Source organism: Phocoena sinus, chromosome 6 (assembly GCF_008692025.1).
Source record: "Phocoena sinus isolate mPhoSin1 chromosome 6, mPhoSin1.pri, whole genome shotgun sequence".
Taxonomy (NCBI): domain Eukaryota; kingdom Metazoa; phylum Chordata; class Mammalia; order Artiodactyla; family Phocoenidae; genus Phocoena; species Phocoena sinus.
Window position 1 is genome coordinate 106,263,314 of NC_045768.1, and position 27,964 is coordinate 106,291,277.

Consider the following 27,964-nt stretch of genomic DNA (forward strand, 5'->3'; position numbering starts at 1 on the left):
GGAAGGTTGGTTTTCAAGTATAAAATAAGATTTCTCTTCCACCTGTATTTAAAAGTAGAAACTATATTTTAAAAACTTTTATTCTACCACAAGCTTTGACAAAAGTGATTTTAAAAGGTTAGACACAGATGTGGTTTTTTCCCCCTTCAGTAATTTTCACTTTTGTTTCTCCCCAATTCTTGCTTGCTAAGATCATGGAGAAAAGTCTGTACTTAAGGTATAATATTCCTTCAACAGCTTTATGAAATCCGTCTTACCTAACGTAAGTTAATTTTCTTTATATTAAAAAAAGCCTACAGTGAAAAATGACAGAAAGAAGAAATACCCTAGTAAGAGTCAGAAAGTATCTGTGTCTGATAAAATAGCATAACCTAAAGTTCAGCTGTAGTCAGTATTATAAATAACAACCTACAGAAGAAGGCTCTGAAGGGAATGGAATAAATACCACTTTTTGTAAACTACAAATATGGTCTTTTATACATTAAGGAATTATTTTGTTAACTCTTGAAGTTTACTCAGGGATAGATCTTAAATCAAAGAATTTGACATCAGTTGCTACATTTATTTAGGTGAGGAACTGAAGCTTGAACTAACCAAGCTGGAGGGCCTTGATATCTGAGAGACCTATAAAATTTTGAAACAATCATTCAAATTCTTATGGCCTTAAGAAAGCTTTTAATATCAGCGTGTGTCAGCTTCAGCTAAATTTAACTACAGTTGATCCTTAGACAACAGGGATTTGAACTGTGTGGGTCTACTTCTATGTGGATTTTGTTTTTCAATAAATACATACCACAGTGTTTCACAGTCCACGGTTGTTTGAATCCACAGATGCAGAAACTGCCTATTTGGAGGGCCAGCTGTAAAGTTATACTTGGATTTTGGACTGGGCAGGGAGGTCAACACCTCTAACCCCCAGGTCAACTAACTATATCATTTGATCCTCACAAAATAAACTTTTTTTTTTTCACATGGATGTCTAATTGTTAGAGTATCATTTTGGGGAATAGTCAACAGTTGTCAAGACACTAGTCTTTCCCTATTAAATTACATTGGCACCTTTATCAAAAATCAGTTGAATGCATATGTGTGAGTCTGTTTGTGGGTTCTCTCTTGTTGTCCGTTGGACTTTATATCTATCCCTGTACCAATACAAAACTGTAAATTACTGTAAACTTATAGTAAATCTTGAAATCAGAACGTGTAATTTCTTCCAACTTTGTTTTTCTTTTTTAAGATCACTGTTGATATTCTAGGTCTTTTTTTTTTTTTTTTTTTTTTTTGCGGTACACGGGCCTCTCCGCTGCGGAGCACAGGCTCCGGACGCGCAGGCTCAGCGGCCACGGCTCATGGGCCCAGCCGCTCCGCGGCACGTGGGATCTTCCCGGACCGGGGCACGAACCCACGTCCCCTGCATCAGCAGGCGGACTCTCAACCACTGCGCCACCAGGGAAGCCCTATTCTAGGTCTTTTGCACTTCCATATCATTTTAAAATCAGCCTCTCATATACCCTGAGAAAACCATAATTCCAAAAGAGTCATGTACCAGAATGTTCATTGCAGCTGTATTTACAATAGCCAGGACATGGAAGTAGCCTAAGTGTCCATCAACAGATGAATGGATAAAGAAGATGTTGCACATATATACAATGGAATATTACTCAGCCATTAAAAGGAACAGAACTGAGTTATTTGTAGTGAGGTGGATGGACCTAGAGACTGTCATACAGAGTGAAATAAGTCAGAAAGAGAAAAACAAATACCGTATGCTAACACATATATATGGAATCTAAAAAAAAGAAAAAGAAAAAAGAAAATGGTCAGAAGAACCTAGGGGCAAGACGGGAATAAAGATGCAGACCCACTAGAGAATGGACTTGAGGATATGGGGAGGGGGAAGGGTAAGCTGGGACAAAGTGAGAGAGTGGCATGGACATATATACACTACCAAACATAAAATAGATAGCTAGTGGGAAGCAGCCACATAGCACAGGGAGATCAGCTTCGTGCTTTGTGACCACCTAGAGGGGTGTGATAGGGAGGGTGGGAGGGAGGGAGATGCAAGAGGGAAGAGATATGGGGACATATGTATATGTATAACTGATTCACTTTGTTATAAAGCAGAAACTAACACACCATTGTAAAGCAGTTGTACTCCAATAAAGATGTTAAAAATAAATAAAATAAAGTCAGCCTCAATTTCTATGACAAAAGCATATTTGTAGTGAGATTGTGATTGGGATTGTGTTGAATATGTAGGTAAAGCTAGCATCAAGAATCTCTTAATCATATTGAGTGTTCCCATCTACGAACATGGTATATCTCTCCATTTGTTTAGGTCTTCTTTATTTTCCCTCAGCCATGTTAGTAGTTTTCAGAGTACAGGTCTCACACATATTTTCTTAAATTCATCTAAATATTTTATACTTTTGGTATTACTATATTGGTACTATTTTTAACTTCAATTTCCAGTTGTTTGTTTCTTGTGTCATAGAATAGTTGATTTGGGTATATTGACGTTCTGTTTGTAACCTTGCTAAAAATTCATTTTTTTGTAGCTTTTTTTGGTAAATTCTTAGGATTTTCTACATGGACAGTCATGTTATCTGTGAATAGAAATAATTCTGCTTCTTCCTTTTCAATGTGTATGTCTTCTATTTCTTTTTCTTGCCTTATTGCATGGACTAGGACTGCTAGTTAAATATTAAATATATCTTTGCCTTTTTCTGAATCCTAGAGAGCAAGAATGCAATATTTCACCATTAAGTGTCATCTTAGCTGTAGATTTTTCATTGATGTCCCATATCAAGATGACCTTTAAGGGAAGTTCCTGTCTATTTCTAGTTTCTGAGAATTTTTATCATGAATGGATGTTCTGTACTGTGTCAAATGCTTTTTCTGCATCTGTTAGTTGACCACGTGGGTTTAGTTTTTTAGTCTTATTAATATGGGGAATTACACTGATTGATTTTCAAATGTTAAACCTTGCATTCTGGGAAAAACTTCACTGAATTATGATGTATTATTCTTTTATATGGTTTGATTCAATTTGCTGATATTTTGTTAAGAGTTCTTGCATCTGTGTTCATAAAGGGGTATTGTTCTGGGTTTGTGTTGTTATTTCTATTTCTTGTAACGTCCTTGTCTAGTTTTGTTACTATGATAATATGACCTCATAAGATGAATTGGGAAGTGTTCTCTTGTATTTCTAGAAGAATTGGCATAGAATTGTGTTATTTCTTCCCTAAATATCTTTTTTTGAGACTATGCTTTTTTTTTTTTTTTTGCGGTACATGGGCCTCTTACTGTTGTGGTCTCTCCCATTGTGGAGCACAGGCTCCGGACGCACAGGCTCAGCGGCCATGGCTCACGGGCCTAGCCGCTCCGTGGCATGTGGGATCTTCCCAGACCGGTGCACGAACCCGTGTCCCCTGCATTTGCAGGTGGACTCTCAACCACTGCGCCACCAGGGAAACCCCTGAGACTATGCTTTTTTTATTATAGTGAATATCTTAAACTTGGTAATGACTTACTGTCTAAATCTAATCCTGTAGGACTTGTACCCTGTACTGAAATCAGCAAAATAGAATGTAGAATAGTAGAGATTTGGGGGTCACTAATACTTCAAAGATTGCCAGCACTTTTCTACATGATTTTACCCTCGGCAGAAATATTTTTCTCTTGACAGTTGGCTAGGATAGAAGGATTACAAACCACAAACTAAATTGAATTTGCTTTAGATACAACAATAGCCCTTCCCCTGTGCCCTAGTATGCCTGAGTAAAGAACATCATTTTCACTGACTTAAGCTATGGGATTTTGCTTTTTGTGTTAGTTTTACAAATATTGACTGACCTATCTCTAAATCTGTTCCCAAACAGATCCATGGACAACATCTTGGTTTTTGGACACATTGATTTTAATGTACATGTCCAATATAACCTTGGCTCAAGGTTGCTGTCATTATTCATGATGAGAATCATAGCAGAGTTTTTTAGAAACATACTTAATGTGATCTCTTTTGAATATTTCTAGACGTTTTAAGAACTAGAATATCCTATTTTCTGAAAATTGTTTCTTTTTTCTCCTTTGTTTTAAACATACAGATTTTCTGTTGTGCAAGCCCTTCCATTGCTAGATATTTTGGGAAGGATATTCATTACCAATTTGTCTTGATTTTTGTAGGATATAAAGAGTGACTTTGAAATGTTTGAGTGCTATGTGTTAAAATAATTATCACACATAGAAAGAACTATATCTCTTAAAGCCCTGTTGCCCATGCTATTTTGAGTCTTTAGCTCAGCTTTTTTTTGTGTTAAATACCTATCAGGACAGCATATAGTGCTCTGAGTTGTAGAAGACCAATTGCTCTGCTTTTTACTACTGTGCACCTTGTTAGCTACACCTGTCTTTTGGGGGAGCTTTTTATTTTTAGCTATAATGTATTTTAACACTAAGTGCTGGATGCTGTGCTGTTTTTTATATTTGAGAGGCAGGTGTTAACTTCTTCAGTTATAGATGAGAAAACTGAGGCTAAAGGAGATTGAATCATTTGCCCATAGTCACACAGCTAATTACTGTTTGTCTTGCTGCAAAGCCAGTGTTCTTGACCTGGCATTTCAGTATGTAAAGGCAGTATAGTGCAGTGGTCAAGTACATGACTTCGAGAATTTAAAATATTATTTCTGTCACTTACTGGTTATGTAACTTTGGGCAACTTATTGAATGTCTTAAACCTCAGTTTCTTCTTTTGGAAAATGAGAAGAATAATGATACCTACCTAAGGGTTCTTGAGTAGATTAAATGAGTTTGTTTATGTAAAGTTTCTGGCACATAGTAAATGCCATAGAAATTGTTTATTATTATGATTATTAACCATTATACTGCTTAATGTTCAGCCAGCAATCATTTCCCCTACATCTCTCTCCAGACTGACTTTTCTGAAGTTAAGCTTCCTGAGACTAAATATGTTAACCATAATGTTTCAAGCCTTGGACCAACTTATAATGAACTTTAAAAAATATATACCACCCCCATGTTCATTGCAGCACATTTACAATAGCCAAGACATGGAAACAACCTAAGTGTAAATCAGTGTATGAATGGATAAAGAAAAATTTGTGACAACATGGATGGACCTTGAGGGCATTATGCTGAGTGAAATAAGTTAGAGAAAGACAAATACTGTAAGATATCATTTATATGTGGAATCTTAAAAAACAAAAACCTCATAGATACAAAAAAGAGATTGGTGGTTGCCACAGGCAAGGTATGGAGGGTGTGCAAAATGGGTGAAAGGTGGTCAAAAGGGACAAATTTGCAATTATAAGGTAAATAAGTCCTGGGAATATAATATACAGCATGGTGACTATAGTTAACAAAACTGTATTGTATATTTGAAAGATGCTAAGAGTGGATCTTAAAAGTTCTCGTTCTCACATACACACAATGTTTGTAATTATAAATGGTGATGATGTTAACCAAACTTGTGGTAATCATTTCACAATAAGCACATTTATCGGTCATTATGTTGTACACCTAAAACTAACACAATAAAAAAATTTTTCAACATAAGCGGATTTTAATGTAACAAAATTTACATTAATGAAAAAGTTTAGTGAGTTGATTTCACATTCAGCATTGCAGCTAACCTTTAAGAATATATCCACTTGTCAAGTTTTAGTGTCGTATCAGAGAATACCACAGTTTTGGAAAAAGCTATTAATATAGCCCTTCCATTTCTATCTTAAAAAATAAGAAAACACTGTCTAAATTTCATCTTGACATTAGCATAGGGAACTTGCTTCACCATGACTAGCCTTCCACAGTTTGACATGCACAAAATTGCCTTAAAAATGTTATTTATATAATTACATCTAATACCCTGAGCAGAATTAAGAAGTAGAGAGGACAAACTCCAGCTCCCCTTGTGGCATGATCTTCCTTCTCTCTTCCCCATAATCCTTCTGTTTGCTGACCATACCAGCATTCTGTCTAGTATCCCCATTTTCTTATTCTGAAGAACGGGAAATCGGTTGTGGTGGCTGCACAACTCTTCGAGTGTACTAAAGACCATTGAATTGTACACTTTAAATGGGTGAATTGAGTGGTATGTGAATTATATCCCAATTAAGCTGTTTTAAAAAGAGAAAAGGGAAGGAATAAATATAAAAATCATCTAAAATATTTTCTGAACAGAATAGTTCCCTAAAGTGGAATTTAACAATTTTCTGTGTATTCTTATTACTGAAATAAAAGGCTAATCATTAAGGTAAAATTTTTAAAAAATTTACATTTTGTATTGGAAAATACGTTCATGTGGTCAAACTTCAGAAGTCCATGAGGGTATACACAGTACTAAATCTCTCCTGTTTCTGTCTGTCAGCCATAGTTCCCTTCCTAGAATAGACTAATGTTAATCACTTTCTGCAGAGATATTTTATGCATTTATAAACAAGTATATCTATAGTCCTTTTCTCCTTTTTTGCCAGATAGGTGGTATGCTATATACAGTATTCTGCACCAAGCTTTTCTAACTTGGAAAGTATCCCACATCAGTACATAAAGAGTATTGTCACTGGTTTGGGGTTTTTTCCCCCCCCAACAGGTTTTTTGTTGTTGCTGTTGTTCTTATTGGTACATAAAACAATGACACATCTTGCAATCAGTGCTGTTGTAGATTTGATGAAATACAGTATAAACATTGATGAACATCCTGCTTGGATCGTTCTCCAAACCAGTTGTAGGCATCTGTAGTCTAACCATTGCTCTCCATCTTTGCCAATAATTGATATATTGTTAGACTTTTTCATGTTTTGCCAACCTAATAGAAGTAAAATGGTATTTCATTGTAGTATTATTTTATTTTTAATTTTTTTATTGAGGTATAATTGATATATACTAATTTCAGGCATACTGCATAATGATTTGAATTTTGTATATATTACAAAATGATCACCACAATAAGTCTAGTTAACATCTGTCACTATACATAGTTACAGAAATCGTTTTTCTTGTGATGAAGACTTTTAAGATCTACTCTCTTAAAAATTTTCATCATTGCAGTTTTAAATGCATTTCCCTGATTACTGTTCAGGTTAAACATCAGTTCGTATTTATTGGCCATTTACATGTCCTTTGTGTGAATTGCCTGTTTAAATCTGTTCTGTTTCTTCTTTTATTTTATTTTAAAACATTTTTTGAAATAAAAATTGTATATATTTAAGGTTGTACAATGCAATGTTTTGATATATGCCTACATTGTCACTGTTTTTAATTATCACCATTTTTTAAAAGTGCATTCCATCTTCTGAAGACTATGATTTTCAACCCACTATTAACATTTAGCAATTCAGTAACTATTTTAAACCATTTTTTGCCATTATCTCATACACAGACACTAACTAAATACTTGTTTAATAAACTAAATAATAAAATTTGTTTAGATAAAAATTTAGATAACACTTCAACTTGATGATAATATATTATTTTTTAATGCAGTTACTCTTTTTTATGTATAACATTTCTTTTTTTTTTTTTTAATGTTTATGTACACCCCCTTTGACCATGTAATTTATCTTCGAGGAATTTATCCTATAGAAATATTTGCTTATGTCTAGAATAATGAATGTGCAGGAATATTTATTGCAGCATATTATATGATAGCAAAAGGCTATTTATAACCTAAGTGTCCATCAGTAGGGGACTAGTTGGATAAATTATGGTGCATTCATATTATAGAGCACTGTTTATCGTTAAAAGAATAATGCAGCTCTATATGTGTTAGGTGGAATGAAGAAGGGAATGGGTCTTAAGGTGTGGGAGGGAGGTAACTGATTTTATATATAGGCACCAATTTTAAAACATATACCATGTCACAGGCTCAACAGTAATGTGTACTGGCCAGATTCAACTCAAGTATCACCTGTTTGCTCTTTGACAGCAGTCAGAACCACAACAGGATTTTGTTGCTTTTTACATAATTCTAAAGTTCATCTGTAGAAAAAATTCATAAGAATAACTAAGACATTCTTTAAAAAGAACAGAGGAAGGAGTTTGAACAAATTTGCCCTGCCACATATTAAAATATACTATATGGTTAGAGTAATTAAATAAAGATCATATTGTCAGATTGATAGATGTATTACTTGTACAGAACAGAGTTCATTAATATATCCTTGTATGTTGGGAAATTTAGTTTAAGTAAAGGAATTATTTCAGATCTGTAAGGAAGTGATGTTTTTCCATTGGTTGTCTATTTGAAAATGAAAAAATAAAAATAGGTCTCAACATCACACTAGAAACAGACATCAGTTTCCATATGGAATAAAGAGCAAAATATATATATTTAAATATATATATATACTTAAGCTGGATAAAAGGCCTTACGTTACTGTTTTGAATATTTTTATTATTTTGAAGTAGGGAAGCTTTTCCTAAGTAATACATAAAAGCCAAAAGATAAAGTTAGATGAATTTAACTGTATAAAAATTTTAAGCATATATCCAATATAAGACACTAAACATGATTTATACTGCAAGATATTTGCAATATGAAGAGCAAAGGATTGGTATCTATAAATATCAAAAGAGCAATTGCAAGTTATTATGAAAACAACAAATAACCCAACAGAAAATTTTGCAAAGCTTTCAGTATATAATTTATAGAAGATGAAATATAAATGGCCAATAAACATACAAAAAGAAAATTAAATAAGATCAACTACAAGTTAACAGGTTTTTTTTTTTTACCCATTAGATCAGCAGACTTTAAAAAGATTGAGGGATACTGCTAGTTAAAAATAGTAGAATAATTCTTTTGTCCATTTCTGTCTCATCATGACCCACCATAAACAATAAAAATAAAAATTTAAAAACTTCCGTCTTCAGTGAAGCGGTAACTAGAACCTTAAAACACAGACTAAATCAAATAAGAATTCTGAATCAAAACAAAAGAAAATGATAGGCATTGACACATGCCTCCTCCATCCTGGATAAGGTAACAAGTTGCCCTGAAAGTATCTTAGTTTTGAATGGTTGATCCTGGATCTTTGGTTAAAGGTAACAGTTCTAGAAGGGTGAGGCAACAAGAATAATGGGAATATTCCTATATAGAACAGTTCAACATAGAAACCCCATATCTATAAGCAAACATTCCCCAGTCCCTCATTCCCCCAGCTCCTGGCAGTAACTAACTTATTTTCTGTCTCTGTAGATTTACCTGTAGACAGAATTCTGGACATTTCATAAAACAGACTCATGCACCATGTAAACCTTTGTGTCTCCCTTCATTTCACTTAGCATGTTTTCAAGGTTCATCCATGTTGTCGCATATGTCAACACTTCTTTCCTTTTAATAGCTGAATGATTTTCCTTTGTATGGATATACCACATTTTATTTATTCATCAGTTGATGGGCATTTGGATTGTTTCCACTTTTTGGCTATGGTGCATAATGTTGCTATGAACATTTGTGTACTGGATTTTGTGTAGAGAAATTGTCTTAGAATATACTTAGAAATGGAATTGTGGGTCATTTGGTAATTCTGTGTTTAACGTTTTGGAGAACTGCCAGAAGTTTTCCATTTTACAAGCCCACCATAAATGTATGAGGGATCCAATTGATTTACGTCTTCATGGGGACACTTGTCATTATTATTTGTCTTTTTAATTTTAGCCATTCTAGTGGTTATGAAGTATCTTGTAATTTTGATTTGTATTTACTTAGCAACTAATGATATTGAGCATTTTTTTCATGTGCTTTTTGGCCATTTGTACATATCCTTTGAGAAATGTCTAGTGAAATCCTTTGCCTGTTTTTTGAGTTTTTGTCTTCTTATATTGAATTGTAAGAGTTATATATGTATTCTAGATACAAGTCCCTCATCAGATACAGGGTTTGCAAATATTTTTACAATCTTGTTACTGACTTTTGAAGTACACAAGACTTTAATTTTGATGAAGTCCAGTTTTTTGTTGCTTTTGATGTCATAGCTAAGAAACCATTGCCTAATTCAGAGTGACACAGATTTATGTATGTTTTCTTCTAAGAGTTTTATAATTTTAGCTCTTATATTTAGGTCTGATCCATTTTGAGTTGGTTTTTATATACAATATAAGATAGGAGTCCAGCATCATTTTTTTTTGGCATGTGTGTATCTAGTTGTTCCAGCACCATTTGTTGAAAAGACTATTCTTTTCCCATTCAGGTTTCTTGTCACCATTGTCAAAAATCAATTGACCATAAAGGTATGGTTTTATTACCTGACTCTCATTGACCTATATGTCTGTCCTTATGCCAGTATCACACAGGCTTGACTACTGTAGTTTGACAGTACGTTTGAAATTGGGATGTGTGAGTTCTTCAACTTTGTTCTTCTTTTTAAAGGTTGTTTTGGCAATTGTGGAATTTCCATAGGAATTTTAGGATTTCTGTAGAAAAGCCAGCTGGAATTTTAGTAAGAGTTAGATTGAATCTGTAAATCAATTTGAGGAGTATTGTCATTTTAACAATATTAAGTCTTCAGATCTGTGAAAATGAGATGTTCTTCTGTTTAGGTGTTCTTCAGTTTCTTTCAACAGTGTTTTGTAATTTTCACTTTGCAAGTCTTGTGCTACTTTTGTTAGATTTCTTCCTAAATATTTTATTGTTTTTGAGGCTATTGTTAGTAGAATTGCTTTCTGAATTTCATTTTTGGATTGTTCATTGCTAGTGGATAGAAATAATATTTAATTCGGTATGTTGATCTCATATCCTGCAGCCTTGGTATACATCTTCATTAATTCTAATAGTTTTTTGTGTGCATGCACTCATGTGTATTTCTTCAGAGTTCTATATACAAGATCATATCATCTGTAAACAGAGGTAATTTTACTTTTCCCTTCTCTATCTGGATGCCTTTTAATTTCTTTATCCTGGCTAATTTCCCTGGCTAGCACCTCCCCTATTATGTTGAATAGAAGTAGTAAGGGTCAACATCCTTGTGTTGTTCCTGATCTTATAGTGGTGAAGCTATCTGTCTTTTACCACTAAGTATGATACAAGCTGTGGGTGTTTCATGGATGTACTCTATCAAGGTAAGAAGTTTACATCTATTCCTAGCTTATTGAGTGTTCTATATCATGAAAGGATGTTGGATTTTGTTAAATGCTTTTTCTGTGTCTATTAAAATAATTTCATGGGTTTTGTCATTTGTTAATATGGTATACTGCATTGACTGATTTTCATATGTTGAATGAACTTTGCTTTCCTGAGATAAATCCCACCTGGTCATGGTGTATAATCCTTTTTATATGTTGTTAGATTCAGTTTCCTAGTATTTTGTTGAAATTTTCTATATCCATATTCACTGGGGACATTGATCTGTAGTTTTCTTGCAGTGTCTTCATCTGGTTTTGGTATCAGGGTAATATTGGCCTCATAGAATGAGTTGGGAAGTGTTTCCTCATTTTCTATCTTTTTGGAAGTTTGTGAAGGATTGGTGTTAGTGTGTGTGTGTGAATTATTTTTGAAACACTTGGTAGAATTTACCAGTGAAACCATCTGACCTTTCTTCGTGGGAAGATTTTTGACTACTGATTCAGTATCTTCACTTGCTATACATCTATTCAGATTTTCTGTTTTTTGAATCAGGTTGTTCTAGGAAGTTATCTGTTTCATCTATGTTATATAATTTGTTGGCATACAGTTGTTCTTAGAATTCCTTTATTATCCTTTTTATTTCTGTAATGGTCAGTAATAATGCCCTTTCTCTCATTCCTGATTTTAGTCATTTGTGTCTTCTCTCATTTTGCTTTGTAAATCTACCTAAAAGTTTCTCAATTTCATTGACCTCTTCATAGAACCAGTTTTTTATTTCATTGGTTTTCTCTACTATCCTGTTTCTATTTTCTGTGTCATTTCTTTTTCCTCTACATTATTTTCTTCCTTCTGCTTGTCTTGGATTTAGTTTGCTCTTCTTTTTCTAATTTTTTAAGGTGAAAGCTTAGATTATTGATTTCAGATCTTTTTCTTTTTTAAACCGGCATTTATAACAATAAATTTCCCTCTAAGCACTTCTTTAGCTTCATCTCATACAGTTTGGTTTGTGGGGTGTGTGTGTGTGTGTGTGTGTGTGTGTTTAATCATCTCAAAGTAGTTTCTAATTCCCTTGTGATTTTTTTATTTGACTCATTGGTTAGGACTGTGTGGTTTAATCTCCACATATTTGTGAATTTCTCAATTTTTTTCTATTATTGATTTCTAATTTCATTCCATTGTGTTTGGAGAACATACTTTGTTTGATTTAAAAATTGTGGAGACTTATTTCCTAACATGGTCTGTTCTGGAGAATGTTTCACATGCACTTGAGAAGAATGTGTATTCTGCTGTTGTTGAGTGGAATGTTCTATAGACGTGTGATAGGTCTAGTGGGTTTATATTGTTGTTCAAGTCTTCTATTTCTTGTTGATCTTCTGTATAGTTGTTCTATTATTGAAAATGGGATATTGAAATCTCCCACTATTATTGTTGAATTGTCTTTTTTTCCCTTCAGTTCTGTCAGTTTTTGCCTCATATATTTGGGGCTCTGTTGATTGGTGCATATATATTTTTAATTATGTCTTCCTCATGAATTAACCCTTTTATCATTACAAAATGTCCTTATTATGTCTCTTGTAACAAATTTTGTCTTTAAGTCTATTTTGTCTAACATTAGTATAGCTGCTTCAGTTTTCATTTGGTTACTCTTTACATGGTGCATCTTTGTGCATTCTTTTACTTTCAGTCTATTCATGTCTTTGAATCTAAAATGTATCTCTTGTAAACAGTGTACAGTGTGATCGTGTTTTTTTAATCCATTCTGCCAATCTCTGTCTTCTTATTGGAGTGTATAATCCGTTTGAATTTAATGTAAATATGATCAGGTTAGATTTACATCTGCCGTTGTATCACTTGTTTTGTATGTCTTGTGTCTGTTTTGTTTTCCTGTTGCTCAGTTACTTCTTTCGTGTTAAATACATGTTTTCTAGTGTACGGTTTAAATCCCTTGTCATTTCTTTTGTTTTTTTAAAAATTTATTTTCTTAGTGGTTGCCCTGGAGATTACCATAAATATCTTAGTTTATAATAACCTAGTTCAGATTAATACCAACTTCATTTCAATAGTATAGGAAAACTTTACTCCTTTAGAGCTTCATTCCCTACCCCCTCCTTTGTGCCAGTGTTGCCATTCAATTTACATGCTTATACATTGTGTGCCCATCAACTTAGATTTTTAATTATTGCATTATCCAGTTTTCTTTTAATTCAAATAGGGAAGAAATAAGTTATAAAGAAAAAATACATTTATACTGTCTTTTATATTTACATATGTAGTTACTTTTACTGTCACTATTTCTTCAAGTGTATTTGAATTACTATTTAGAGTCCTTTCATTTCTGCCCAAAGAACACTCTTTAGTATTTCTTGTACAGCAGGTCTTCTGGCATCAAATTCTCTCTGGTTTTGTTCATTTGGCAATGTCTTAATGTTTCCTTTGCTTTGGAAGGATAGTTTTTTTTGATATAGGGTTCTTGTTTGTTGGTCTTTTTTTTTTTCCTCCAGCACTTTGAATATATCATCCTACCGCTTTATGACTTCATGGTTTCTGATGAGAAATCAGCTATTAATCTTTTTTTTTAAAGTATAGTTGACATACAATATATTAATTTCTGATTTACAACATAATGATTCAACATTTGTATACATTGCAAAATGATTACCAAAATAAGTCTAGTTACCATCTGCAGCTATTAATCTTGTTGAGCATCCCTTGTGCATAATGTCACTTCTTTCTTGCTGCTTTCAAATTTTCTTTGACTTTGGTTTTCAACAGTTTATGATGGGGAATTCCCTGGTGGTCCAGTGGTTAAGATTCCGTGCTTCCACTGCAGGGGGCATGGGTTCAGTCCCTGGTCGGGGAACTAAGATCCCACAGACCACGCAACATGGCCAAAAAAACCAAAAACAAAACCCCAAAAACCAAGTTATGATGTTTCTAGCTGTGGATCTCTCTGAGTTTACCCTACTTGAAGATTATTGAGCTTCTTGGATGTGTAGATTAGTGTTTTTCATCAAGTTTGGCAATTGTATGGCCATTATTCTTCCAAGTATTCTCTCTTTGTTTTCTCTCTCTTTTCCTCCTGGGAATCCCATTATGTGTATGTTGGTATACGTGGCAGTGTCCCACAAGTTTTTGAGATTCTGCTCTATTTTCTTCATTATTTTTTCTTTCTCTTTCTCATAAAAGATCATCTCAATCAACCCATCTTCATGTTTACTATTTCTTTTGCCAGTTAACATCTGATATTAAGCTTCTTTAGTAAATTTTTCATTTTACTTATTGTACTTTTTAGCTCCAGAATTTCTATTTGATTCTTCTTGTAATTCCTGCCTCTTTATTGATATTCTGTTTAATGATGTATTTTCCTCATATTTTCTTTTAGTTCTGTAGACATTTTTCTTTAGTTTTTAAAAATAGCTGATTTAAGTCTTTGTCTAGTAAGTCTAACATCTGGGTTTCTTCAAAGACATTTCTTATTGACTGCTTCTTTTACTATGCATGTCATGCTTTACTGTTTCCTTTCATGGTTCATAAGTTTTGTTTTGTTTTAAACTAGACAGTTTAAATAATATAATGTGGAAGCTCTTGAAATCAGATTCCTCTCCACCCTTTGATTTGTTGTTGTTGCTGTTTGTTTTTGTTGCTTTTTGTTTAGTGACTTTCCTGGACTAATCCTGTAAAGTCAGTATTCTTTATGGTGTGTGGCTACTGAAGTCTCTTCCTTGTTAGCTTAGTAGTCAGCTAATTATTGGACAGAGATTTCCTTAAATGCCTGGAACCAATAAATTTCCCAGCCTTGATGAGGAGCTCTGTACATATATTGAGGCATGCCTTTAATGCTCAGGCAGGCAGTTTATAATTCTACCTTACCCTTCACTTTCTCTTCGCACCATGTCTCAAAGTCAGCCAGAGGCAAGAGCTTAGGGCCTTCATAGTTCTTTCCTGTGATGCACATTGCCCTGGTCATGCACGTAGACCTAGGCATATGCACAGCCCTGTGCATGTACCTGGCCTTCTAAATTCCCAGAATTATATCAGAGCTTTTCAAAGACCCTCATAGACATCTTAAGAATTCCTCAGCTTTTTAAATATTTTGTTCAGTTCCTTGTTTGCCCCAACTGTTATCATCATCACCTCAGGCACCTGCAATATTAAATGATTGCCACTGATTGTTTTCTGCAAACCACTTCCCTTCTTTCTCCCCTCCGAGGGAAAAGGCTATTCACACTGAATGAGGTCTGGATAAGGTCAAATAAGAATGAGCTTTGCAAATGGGAGTTTCCAGGGGGTTGCCAAACAGGTCAAATAATAACAGTTCTCTTAGAATGGTGTTTTGGGAGAACTCCAAACCTGTCTTTCCCTCTCCAGTGGCTAATAGACCATTCTTGGTTTTCACTGTGATTACAAGAATATAGTCTACTGCAATGCTGGGATGATGGGAATGAGTGTAGTTCAAGTTAAAATGTCATATAGCTGGTCTTACTAAAATTTAGCTTTTTTTTTTTTTTTGAATAAATACTCTTTGGATTGTTGCACACCTTTGGTTAATTTCCAGAGTTCTGAAAAAGTTGATTTTGACTTTTGCCAGTGCTTTTATGGTAGAGCAGCTTTTGCTATCATTGCCTTTTTGGGGGACTAACTTTTCAGAAGGCCTTACTCTGCCACCCACTGACATCATGCCAATTTAACAGATTTTAAAGGAAAGTCTAAGCCCCCCAAAAATTCCCCTGTAGTGTTGTCCTTAAAGTATAAACAGGGAAGACAAACATACAGGCATACAAGCACTGGGGAATGCAGCACCAATAAACCTCTACTGGTAAAAATTGCTTGATGAAGAAATCTTACTAACCAAAAATTAAGTTTAAAATATAAAATTTAAGCATTAAGTGAAAAGAGGACAAGGGGAATCTTTTAGGGAGCATGGAAATAATTATACACTTAAGAGCAGTGCACTCACTGTATGTAAAATATGCCTCAGTTAAAAACAAAAGCAAAAATACAGAGCTTAGGAATGGAAAAACTGAGAAACTGTATGGTAAATCCTGAATTCATTTAAATCTACAACTGTGAGTAAACAACTATGGGAATTATGAGTCCAGGACAGAATGTAAATGTTGACTACACAAAAATATCTTCCAAATATCAGGAGTTGGGTGTACAGGCTGGGAAGGGAAATGGGGAAAGTATAGTATATGTATGTGTATTAGTTATCTATTGCTGCATAAGAGATTACATTGACCTTAGCGACTTGAAACAATCTAAATTTTTATTCTCTCACTTAGTTTTTATAGGTCAAGCAGCTTAGACAGATCATTCTGATTCAGGGTGTCTCAGGAGGCTACAGTCATCAGCAGACTTAACTAAGGCTTAACTAAGGCTAGGGGACTCACTTCCAAGATGCCTCATTTGCATAGCTGTTAGTAGAATGCTTCAGTTCTTTGCCACATGGATTTCTCCATAGGTCTAATTGAGTGGTCTCACAACATGGCAGCTAGCTTTCCTCAGAACCAACTATTAAGAGAGAGCAAAGCAGAAACTTTTCATGACCTATCCTTAGAAGTCACCATATTCTGCCGTATTCTGTTGTTTGCACAGACCAACCCTGAAGCAGTGTTGGATGGGATTACACAAAGGTAGGAAGACCAAGAGGATCATTAGGAATCATCCTGGAGACTAGCTATCACAGTCTGTTAATTTCCTTAGCTTTTTTAGCCAGGAGCCATTAGATACTGCCCACAAGAAAACAGTGCTTCCAACCTCCCAGTGTTTTCGTATGATCCTTTTTTCTTGCTTTATTGCACTCTTAGAAACCTCATTTCCCCTATAGAAGCATTTACTAAATTTGAGTAGATCTTTCTCTCTAGTTTATTTAGATTTTTCTTCTTGTGTTAAAATCAAATCAAACTAAATTTGGTGTTTTTACATTTAAAAATTCAGCATGTAGTATTATTTCATTTTGGTAATTATTTCTGCCTATTCTATGTCCACATATGCTTGGAGTGATCTTGTAATAAGTGCAGTTATTTATAAGTGGTAAGAATTTGGATGCTTTTTTGTTTTTTTTACGGTACGCGGGCCTCTCACTGTTGTGGCCTCTCCCGTTGCGGAGCACAGGCTCCGGACGCGCAGGCTGAGCGGCCATGGCTCACCGGCCCAGCCGCTCCGCGGCATGTGGGATCTTCCCGGACCGGGGCACAAACCCGCGTCCCCTGCATCGGCAGGCAGACTCTCAACCACTGCGCCACCAGGGAAGCCCTGGATGCATTTTTTTTTATTAGCTTTCCTCTTAATTGTTCTACTTTCCTCTGAATTGTGTAGAATTCTTTTTATAATGACCATGTGTTAATGTTTACAAAAAGAAAGTCAGACTCTAAAAATAAATTTTATAAGCAGCAGTGGTGAGGATGTAGGGAAAAATTCTCATCACTGTTGGTTAGAATATAAAATTGGGTACAATCTTCTTTAGGGGACAATTTGGTAGTATCCATCACAAACGTAAATGCCACTCGTATGCTACGAATCAAAGTCCATTCCTGTGAATTGGCCCTAAGATATTTATTTATATACACAAAGATAAGCATAGAGTGTTCATTGCATCATTTATAATAGTAAAATGTTAGCAACAGTTGAAATGTCTAATAACAGGTAAATGTGTAAGTGGATTATGGTATATTTCTGATATAAAATACCATGTAGTCATTAGAATGATGAAGGTTCACAATGTGATACGTGAGAAAATTCCAAGACATTATGTGAGAAACATTGCTACTTATTATGTATAGGATAACTCCAAATGTGTGTTTAAAAAAAAAACCCTAAATATATATATGTACATGTTTGTGTATTAAATGTATCGTAAAGAGTTTGGAATAATTCACACCAAATAAACAGGGATACCTCTAGGGAATGAGAGAAGGGTTAGAGATGGAGGAAGGGCTTTTTTCTCTGCATTTGTGAGTTATTTTTATGGAGAATGGTTGCATGTGTTATAACTTAAAATTTTTGAGACATATCTCTCACACTGTGGAAGGTGAATTGCAGAGATGACTGCAGCTCTCAAGTAGGAAATTGAAGAAGCACATTTCACATTTTCATCTGTGAAGTGATCTTCTAATTAAAAAGGATCTGATCATGAGGATTTTGTACTTTGTGGATCTTAGATGACTTGTTCTTTTCATCAGAGTTATTTCAGTTATCTAGGCAAAAGAGGCTGAGATTCCAAACTGCTGGAAAGAGGATTGGAGAGACGAAGAGAAATTTTGGAAGAGAAAAGCATATGAGAGTTGGGGGAAGGAGTAGAATGGAACATAAAATTGAGATGGGGGACACAGGAGGAAGAACAGATTTAAAGGAAGAGGATAATGAATCAAGTTTACTATGTTGAAGACCTGTGGGAAATTCTCATGAAACTGTCTAGCAGATGGTTTGAAAGACCAGTCTGGTGTTCTGGAAGTCATTGGTATTTAGATATTTTAAACCCTGATTGTTGATGGTTGAGATGATTGAAGGAAGAGCGTGTAGAATGAAAGAAGATGCTTAAACGTGGAATCTTGGGGCACTAACATGTAAGGAGATAACAAAGCAATCCCTGAAGTTGACTGAAAAGTTGCGTTGGAGAGTTGTATCCAGTATTCCAAGGATGAAGATGATGTGAGTGGGTCAGTAGTGTCACGTGCCAAAGGAAGTTGGAGGAAGAAGAAACATTTAAATTTGTAGTACTAGGGACTTTGACAAGAATGGGTTGTGGTGGAGAGCCCTCTGGTGGAAGGGAGCATAGCATTTGAGAACCGGAAGGATGGAGCTGAAGCTCAGAAAAGAATGTGAATGAGACTGGCAAAAAGGGTTTTTCATCCTTTGAACACGATGTGATCACTTTCTTATTGGAAAGAAATTAATCAGGGGTTAGTTTTAGTCTCTCAGTGTATGAAGGTTATATGTAAATTTTTCTTTTCTTCTGCCCTGTGAAAGGTAGAAAAGAGCTTTTGAGGAGCTAAAATTTGTGGAGAATGACATTGTGTTCAGCAGTGGGAAGTAAAGGGAGTTAGGAAAATTTTCTCTGAAGGAGAAGTACCAAAGCTGACAGTAAAGAGAAGCTGCAGGGCCTTTTGACACCTAGCTCAATTGAAGTTCCAAAGACATGGACCGGCCCCAGAAGGAAAAGTTAAAGGAACCCTACTGATCAGCAAGTTGCTAACGAAGAAATATCATTGTGAAATGTATTATTGTACATATTTAATTTTTTTTTTTTTTTTTTTTTTTTTTGCGGTACGCAGGCCTCTCACTGTTGTGGCCTCTCCCGTTGCGGAGCACAGGCTCCAGACGCGCAGGCTCAGCGGCCATGGCTCACTGGCCCAGCCGCTCTGCGGCATGTGGGATCTTCCCAGACCAGGGCATGAACCCATGTCCCCTGCATCGGCAGGCAGACTCTCAACCACTGCGCCAACAGGGAAGCCCCATATTTAATTTTTATAGTGCCTTTTCTGGAAAAACTGCTTGCTTTATTACTTTGTTTTCTTATGAAAACTGAGATTAAGTTTTACAGGGAAGAAGTTCCTTGTTTGTTTCCTCCTCTCACAAAAGACTAGACAGGAGGATATTCTTTATTACCTTCTCTCCCTTTGTTTTATTAAATTAATAATTACACATAGAGAAAATTGTAGAACAACATATATTAGCAGTTAACACTGATTACCCCAGAGTGGACTTTGCCAGGGAAGGCTGAAATTAACTTCTTTTCACACTTCTGTTTTGTTTAACTTAATTACAGTGTTTATAAAGCAGCCAATAAAGTGTGTAGTGTTTATAGGGAAAGGCTAAAATAAAATAAGTTAATAAATATTTGTAGACAGATTAAGAAAACGATATAGAGGTGTACAATGGAGGGAGAGTCTGCCACTCTAAATTCGTATTGTGTATCTTTGGCTATATATGAGCTTTTGTTACTGTACAAAACAACGTAGATTATGTAAAAATATATGTATTCATTAAACTGTATACTTTTCCATTTATATCATGGGGATCTTTCCATATTGATACATATCCATTTGTTTGTTTTTTTAACACCTCATAGAATTTTTAAAACTTTTTTGGGAAAACTTCATTGAAATACAACATAGAGAAAAGTGTCCAGTTTAATGGCTTTTACAAAGTGAAGACACACATGTAACCACCATCCAGATCAAGATCAAGAACAGTGCTGGTCACTTCATGGGCCTTTCTCATCCTACCTCCAGTAATTAACCTCCTCCCTCCTAATGACAGATAACCACTATTCTGATTGTCATCCATATACATATATCTAATTGTGTCTGTTTTTAAACTTTATGTAAATTGAATCATACAGTATTGTGCGTGGCTTTTTTACCTGTATGTGTGACTATTTTTGGCCAACATTATTTTTGTGAGATTTATCCATGTGACTTCATATAGCAGTAGTTTACCCTTTTTCTATTTGTTGTAGTAGTCTATAGTAGAATACATAAATACCACAATTTATGCATTTTCCTGTTGATGGGTATTTGAGTTGTTTCAAACTGGGGACTATGATTAGACAATGCTCATATAAGCCTTCCAGTACGAGTATTTTGAACATATTCTTTTGAGTATGTACACATTTCTGTGGGCTGTATACCAAGAAAAGAAATTGCTAGATCATATGGTATGTGTATGTTCAGCTTTAGTAGATATTGCCCAGTTGTTTCCCAAAGGGGCCCTGACACTTTACCCTTCCGTCAGCAATATGAGAGTTTCATATATGCCCTGCCAACACTTGGAGTTGATGGCTTTTTGTTTGGTTTTGGTTTTCTATTATTTGTTTTTGATGGCTATTTTAGAACATTAGCCTTCACAGTACCTTATTATATGAATATACCATAATTTACTCTCCTTTTGCTGGGCTTTTGCCCTCTTGCCCCACTATAGCACAGCCAGAACCTGGACACCTCTAATATCTAGTAGACTCTGTGGTTTGTTCTATGTGTGATCTGACTGTTTGAGGAAGATTTAATACTGTAGGTAACAGAACCGATATATTTGGGTTCTTTTATTAGCAGATTTTCCTCAAATTCCCTCTGTTTTTGAGTAGTATGATACCAATGTAAGAATCCATATAAAATGGTTTCATTTTGTTGACATGAAAATCAGTTTTGATTTCATGGTGGTACATGGTTGATTTCTTCACTCTTGTTAAAAACTCATGTGAGGGCTTCCCTGGTGGCACAGTGGTTAATAATCCACCTGCCAATGCAGGGGACACGGGTTCGAGCCCTGGTCCAGGAAGATCCTACATGCCACAGAGCAACTAAGCCCGTGCACCACAACTACTGAGCCTGCGCTCTAGAGTCTGGAGCCACAACTACTGAGGCCTGCGCGCCTAGAGCCCATGCTCTGCAACAAGAGAAGCCACCGCAATGAGAAACCCGCGCACTGCAACGCTGCCAAAAAAAACCAAAAAGTCATGTGAAAAATAGTATAATGTTTGAAACTAGACTTTTGGTGAAAGCATTGCTAAACATGGCCAATTTAATTATACTGAATAATTTGCAGTCTCTTAGAGCAAGCATACAGAGATAGCTGCCAGCACCTGCATCACATAGATCTTCAGTCCATTGAAAAACTGCTGTGTGAATGATTTGAGAATATAATCTCTTCGGTTTTGGAAAGACTCTTTGAATTTCACCCTTTGAAAGTGAAAGGTGTTGCCAATCAGAGAACCATGTTTCTCAGCCCAACTTTTCTTTTAACAAAACTGCCCTCCCCCATTTCTGCAAATTTTCTTTTAACGTAGGTTTTTAAAAGTACAGAAGCTAGGGGCTTGCTTTTAATGAGTTAAATGTGATAACCAGACCTCCTGGTTCTTCTTATGTTAGGGGGCGTGATTACTTCATGATAACCACTCTTTCTGTTGTGAGTTACAGCTTTAAACAGGTGCTGGCACAGGTGGTATTCAGTAGTATCCAGTTACCATAAGTAATTCCTTGGGAGAGTTTATCTACTGTTAACCCTCTATGGTAGCTGAATGGTCTTTTGGAAAGTGCCTTATGGGTGTATAAGACAGTTTTATATTTCCTATTATTCTTTGCTTTTGCCAGTTTTATGTTGAATTATTCATTTTGGAATAGCTATAATGACCAAAAGAAGCATGTTATTCTCATACTCCAGTAAGTTTTAGACATGCTTTTTTACCTTCCACATGGAGGTCTTTCAATTTCTTATTTATTGCTTTCAAGAACTTGTTAGTAATAGCTGAAAACTACTGCATTGTATTGTATTCAGTGTTTCGTTAAGTCTGTTAGAACATCTTTACCTCTTGAGATTTCTTAAGAGGTCCTATTGTAGCATAACTCTAAAAGTCTTCCAACTGTTAGCTATCTATACTAATGAGCCTGAAAATTAATTAACAAATGAGTTAGCCTGAATGAATTAACAAATAATCCAGAAATCTTATTGAAGAGAGTATTTTCAATGACCTCTCCTTTCCCAGCCCCTCAGTCTTTTTATCAGTATCAATAATGAGTAGCAAAATGTGCTGGCTTGATTTTTTTTCTTCCAAATATCTGATAAAAGTTCGAATGTTCTAAACCAGGATCGGGGTGGAGGTGGTGATGGTGGTTGAAGGAGCACAAACTTAATCAACTTCTGACAACTGTTATTTAGATAGCTCTTCATTTATCTCACATTCATGAACCTGGTTTAGAGATTAATTTAGAGACCATTTTTAAGTCTTGGTAAATAAAATGCTTTGACCTCTTATAGATCATTTCTGAATATATCCTTGCAGTCAGCTTTTACAAGGAAGCCCAATATTAAAAGCCTTGCTCAAGTTGCAGCTTCCTTGTAGAATTAACAGAGAATAAAGTACCCAATAACCTAGAACCAACAGATCCCTCATTAACTTCCCTGTAATTGCAGTATCCACAGCAGCTGTTCCTCTTTCTCCACAGGTATCAGTCAGAGCCGGATCTCTCACTGGCTGTTGCAGCAGGGATCAGACCTGAGTGAACAGAAGAAAAGAGCGTTTTACCGATGGTATCAGCTTGAAAAGACAAACCCTGGTAAATATTTTTTCCTTTTTTTATTGCATCTGAAATGGGACAAATATAAATTAATTACTTTATTGACTCCATAATTGGATTCCATTCCACTCCATAGTGTTCCTTGGTTTGTCTTCCCCAAGGTAGTTTCATACTTTACTGTTGTTCCTTTATGCCAAAGAACACTCTTAACTGTAAAACCTAAGCCCTGATTGTACCAATTTTTAGCTTAGTGTCTAATATTATCTAGTCATTTTCCCTACTTCCTCCAAGGTGCCTCTTTGTTTTCCAGGCTATATGACATTTCTAACCATAATTTGAAAGAAAGGTCATGATAGTCAGTAGCCAATTTTTTTTCCCTCACCTATAGGTGTTGGTACATATAAGATTCCACACCTAGTTTTATATGGGTTTTTGTAAATCTTGTTTTAGTTAGTAATATAAATTTAATACTTTTATTTTGTTCATGCTATACCATATCCAATGATTTCTGCTAATGATTTTCTCTTTCTAATTCTAATTTTGGGTAATGAATGTGTCTTTGGACTTTAGGGTGAAGCTGCCCTGTTGACTTTGGGGGCAGCAGTAGGTTGGAAAATAGACTGAAATCTTTAAAAAGATCACAAAAACCTTTGTGTCAGAAGTTGCCAGGAAGAGGCAAGATCTATTGCAGGATGCTTTTAATGGTGGTATATAAGTAAAATCTGAAGTTTGTGATGGACTCCCTCAATCTACACATTACACAGACTTTGAATATCGAGTATTGAAGACTCTTAGCTAATAATAGCATTGGCTCTGAGGTGGAAATAATGTTATAGAGACATATTTGTGTGTGTGTGTCTCTGGTTAGATTTTTTTTTCCCAAAGATCACTTTGAAAGGCTCAGGCAGACAAAACAGAACAGACCGTATCAATCTCTTCGCAATGAATTTTTTAATCTACCCAGCCCCCCATTTTTTATATTTCAGATATACAGAAAAATTAAAAGACCAGCACAGCTAACACCTGTTTATCCTCTTCGTAGATACAGTAATTGTTAACATTTTGCTATATTTGTTTTATCCCTATAAAAAAAATAAATGAATAAATTTTAAAATGTATGTATGTGTGTATACAAACACATACTCTTTCTCTCTTTAGCATTCGTCTCCTGAAAAAAGGGTAATCACCTACATAACCACAGCCCCTACAATCACATCTAAGAAAATTAATTTTAATTCCATAATAACACCTAATATTCAGTCCATATTCACATTTCTTTAGTTGTTGCAAGAATGTCTTTTGTAACTTTTTTTAGAATTAATTTTTTAATTGAAGTATAGTTGATTTACAATATTATGTTAGTTTCAGCTGTACAGCAAAGTGATTCAGTTATATATATTTTTTCAGATTATTTTCCATTATAGGTTATTACAAGATATTGAATATAGTTCCCTGTACTATAAAGTAAATCCTTGTTGCTTATATATTTTATGTATAGTACTTTATATCTGTTAATCCTGTACTCCTGATTTATCAGCTTTTTTTTTTTCATTAAATAGTATGTGATTTAGGTTGACAGATTGGAATTTGTTATGTCTCTTTAGAGTCTTAAAACTAGTCACTTAAAATTTTTCTTTCATGACATAAACTTTTTAAACCATCTAACCTTACAGAATGTCTCACATTCTGGGCTTTTCTATATCCTCTTAGTGTCGACTAACTTGTTCTTCTATAGCCTGTGTATTTCACATACATTGGAAGTTAGGATTAGAGGCTTGATTAGATTCAGGTTAAATATTTTTTGACAAGAGTGCTTCATAGATTGTTTAGGGAGGACATTTACTAATGGCTGCAGTTAACTTTGAAACACATCAAGATAAAATGAATAGGGAGATGGATATGTGATAAACTAGGTATGGTAAAATATTAGATGGTATGGGTACAGATTTTCACTATAAAATTCTTTCATTGTTGCTGTATGTTTGAAATTTTTCACAATAAAACATTGGGGCAAAATGCTTTGTAGGTAATGTATACCTCACGTTACCACATGTCAAGAGGCATGTAGTGTCAGGTAGTAGCACTACTCATTTGCTAAGTTTGATTGTTTGTTAAAGTGGTGGCCACCGGATCCTATTTTTGCAGCTTGTAAATAATCTGTAGGCCATTACTTTGCTGCTGGATGAATAGCCTTTTCTGCAACAAGCTTTGCCAGTGGTCTTAGCGTCCATTGATGATGCTCACCTGAATCAGTTATTCTGGTGGGGGATTGCAAAATGGTGATGATGTAATCTAGCATTCCTTCAATATTTACTAGCTGGCAGTTTTTCTACAAAGAGGAACTTCCATTTTTAGATATTTTTCTAATGATACCTAGATATACAGGCAAACCTCTCAAAATAATGACTCTGTTGTTGCTGCCATTAGTTAAATGTTCTAAAACAGCACAGTTTAGTAGAAATATAATGCAAATGACATATGTAATTTAAATTATCTAGTAGCCACATTTTAAAAAGAAGAAATAGCTAAAATTAATTTTGATAATGTATCAATATTTATGCTTGTATTATCACTTCAACATTTAATCAACACTTCAAAAAATTACTGAGAGCTTTCCTTCTCTCTCTTCCTTCAGTCCTTCCTTTCTTCCTTTTTTTCTCTCTTTCTCTATTTTTTTCCTTTTCTTTCTTTTTCTTTGAAATACAATGTGTATTTTACACTTAAAGCACATGCCATCTGCAATCAGCCACATTTCAAGTGCTCAATAACCACGTGTGGCTAGCGGCTACCATATAGGACAGCGCAGTCTAAAGACTCATGTTGAGGCAACACTTCCATCTGAGCTCTAAGCAGTCTTCCCAAAGAGCTGACTTCTCCCGTGACTCACAGCAGAGCAAATCAGATGGAAAGGAACAAAAACTTGGCACTTGGTCTCTTTAATAGAGCAGTTTAGGCTATGATATTGATAACAAGAGTTGGGCTAGGTAAATAAGGAACTGTGCCCAAGGGCTTCATAAACCTGGTCACATGCCAGCAATTGGCTACCAGGGGGAGTATCAGAGGGATTGTTAAGATGTTCCAAAATATATACAGCAGAGCAATGAAGAATTTGAAAGACAAACACAAGTCCAACTCTGCCAGGTAATCAGCCTCCATAAGAGAAGGGATTTTTGTCTCTTGGATTTGGCACTTAGATCAGTGCCTGACATGTAATCTAATCATAGCTGGTAAAGCTAAATTACCACACTGGATTTCAGGGCTGGACTTCAATCTCAGACAGGGACTGGGATACCAGGAAAATGAATTCATTACAAGCAGGAAGGCGGACTATCATGTCGGCATTGTTGTAGCTGATCTGACAGCACTGCCGACTGTGGAATACTACTATTGGAATCCAGTTTTAACAGGAAAATGGGAAAGGGCTAACAGCATTCATCCAGCTGTTAATTAGCAGGTGTTTTTTTCTTTAAGGATATAGTGCCTCCTCCTTTTAACAGTAAGTACCCCTAATTATATGCATTTGCTTTTCTATGAAGTTGCATTACCAACTGTCCCCCTGTAAAAGGACTTCCTATTTTTTATTTAAGAATCAAATCCATTCTAGTTCTGAGTTCTTTCTAGCTTCCTAGTCCAGTTCTTTGTAGTCTAGTTTCTAGTTTTCTGTAGGATGTAATTCAGAGTTAGCTGAAAAGAAGGGGATAAGTTTGTAATTGTCAAATTGGTCCTTTTTGTTGCATCAACAGTGATTGGATATTACCAGTTGAAATTTAATTTTTTTAAAGTTTTTCTTTGCACTTTCACCTTTATTAAAAGAGCTAATATGGTATAGAATTTTTTCTAGATAAATGCAGTTTTATTTTATTGAGTTTAAAATAACCCTTGGTTTTAGCTAAAGAATTTATTCTTATTTCATGGACACTTTGGAACTATTATATGATGATAGTTCCAAATTAATATTGTGTGATAAGATGAACTAACATTACATTAGCATCTAAGAATACCTTATCCAGTGTCTAGTCAGTATTCCCTTTTATATAATACATCAGAATTTTCTTTGCAAGTCATTGCAGAGGTGATTGGAATCCAACTAAATGTCCCTCAGTTGAGAAGTGGTTAAATAAATTATGGTATATCTGTATAATGGAATACTGTGGAGGCTATATAGCTTTTTTTTTTTTTTTTTTTTTTGTGGTACATGGGCCGCTCACCGTTGCGGCCCCTCCCGCCGCGGAGCACAGGCTCCGGACGCTCAGGCCCAGCGGCCACGGCCCATGGGCCCAGCCGCTCTGCGGTTTGCAGGATCCTCCCGGACCAGGGCATGAACCCGTGCCCCCCGCATCGGCAGGCAGACTCCCAACCACTGCGCCACCAGGGAAGCCCTATATAGCAATTTTTTTAAAGGTGGCTTTATATGAATTGAATTTATATGTAGGAATATCAAATTCATCAGTGAATAAAGTAAGGTAGAAAACAATGGATATAGTATATTGCCATTTATGTAGGGAATACACACACACACACACACACACACACACACACATATGATTATATAAACTTGGAACATCTCTGGAAGGGTATATTAGGAACTGATAAGAATAGCTCTGTGGCGGGGAACTGAGAGAAGGGGAGGGTGGGAGTGGCAGGGACACTGTTAACTATGTAACCTTTTTGTGTCTTTCTAAATTTTATTCCATGCACTTGTGTTGTATATTCCAAAAATACATATAAAGTGTAATGAAAATAAGGGAGGGAGGCAAAGAGGGAGAGAGGCAAAAAAAGAAATTAATCTACCTTGTTAATAGCTTTTAAGATATAAAACAACTGAAGAACCTAGGTGTACATAGTTCAGACCTGCTTTTGAGAGGCAGTT

At 35.2% G+C, this 27,964-nt stretch overlaps 1 protein-coding gene across 15 annotated transcripts in view; it reads left to right on the plus strand.

Annotated features, from left to right (window-relative positions):
• Positions 1 to 27,964, plus strand: part of HMBOX1 (homeobox containing 1) — a 181,704-nt gene that overhangs the window by 105,951 nt on the left and 47,789 nt on the right. For all 15 annotated transcript variants that reach the window (XM_032634090.1, XM_032634092.1, XM_032634086.1 and 12 more), the window contains exon 5: positions 23,023 to 23,133. In XM_032634090.1, coding sequence (XP_032489981.1) covers positions 23,023 to 23,133 — 111 coding nt within the window. The remainder of the gene's footprint in view (positions 1 to 23,022; positions 23,134 to 27,964) is intronic.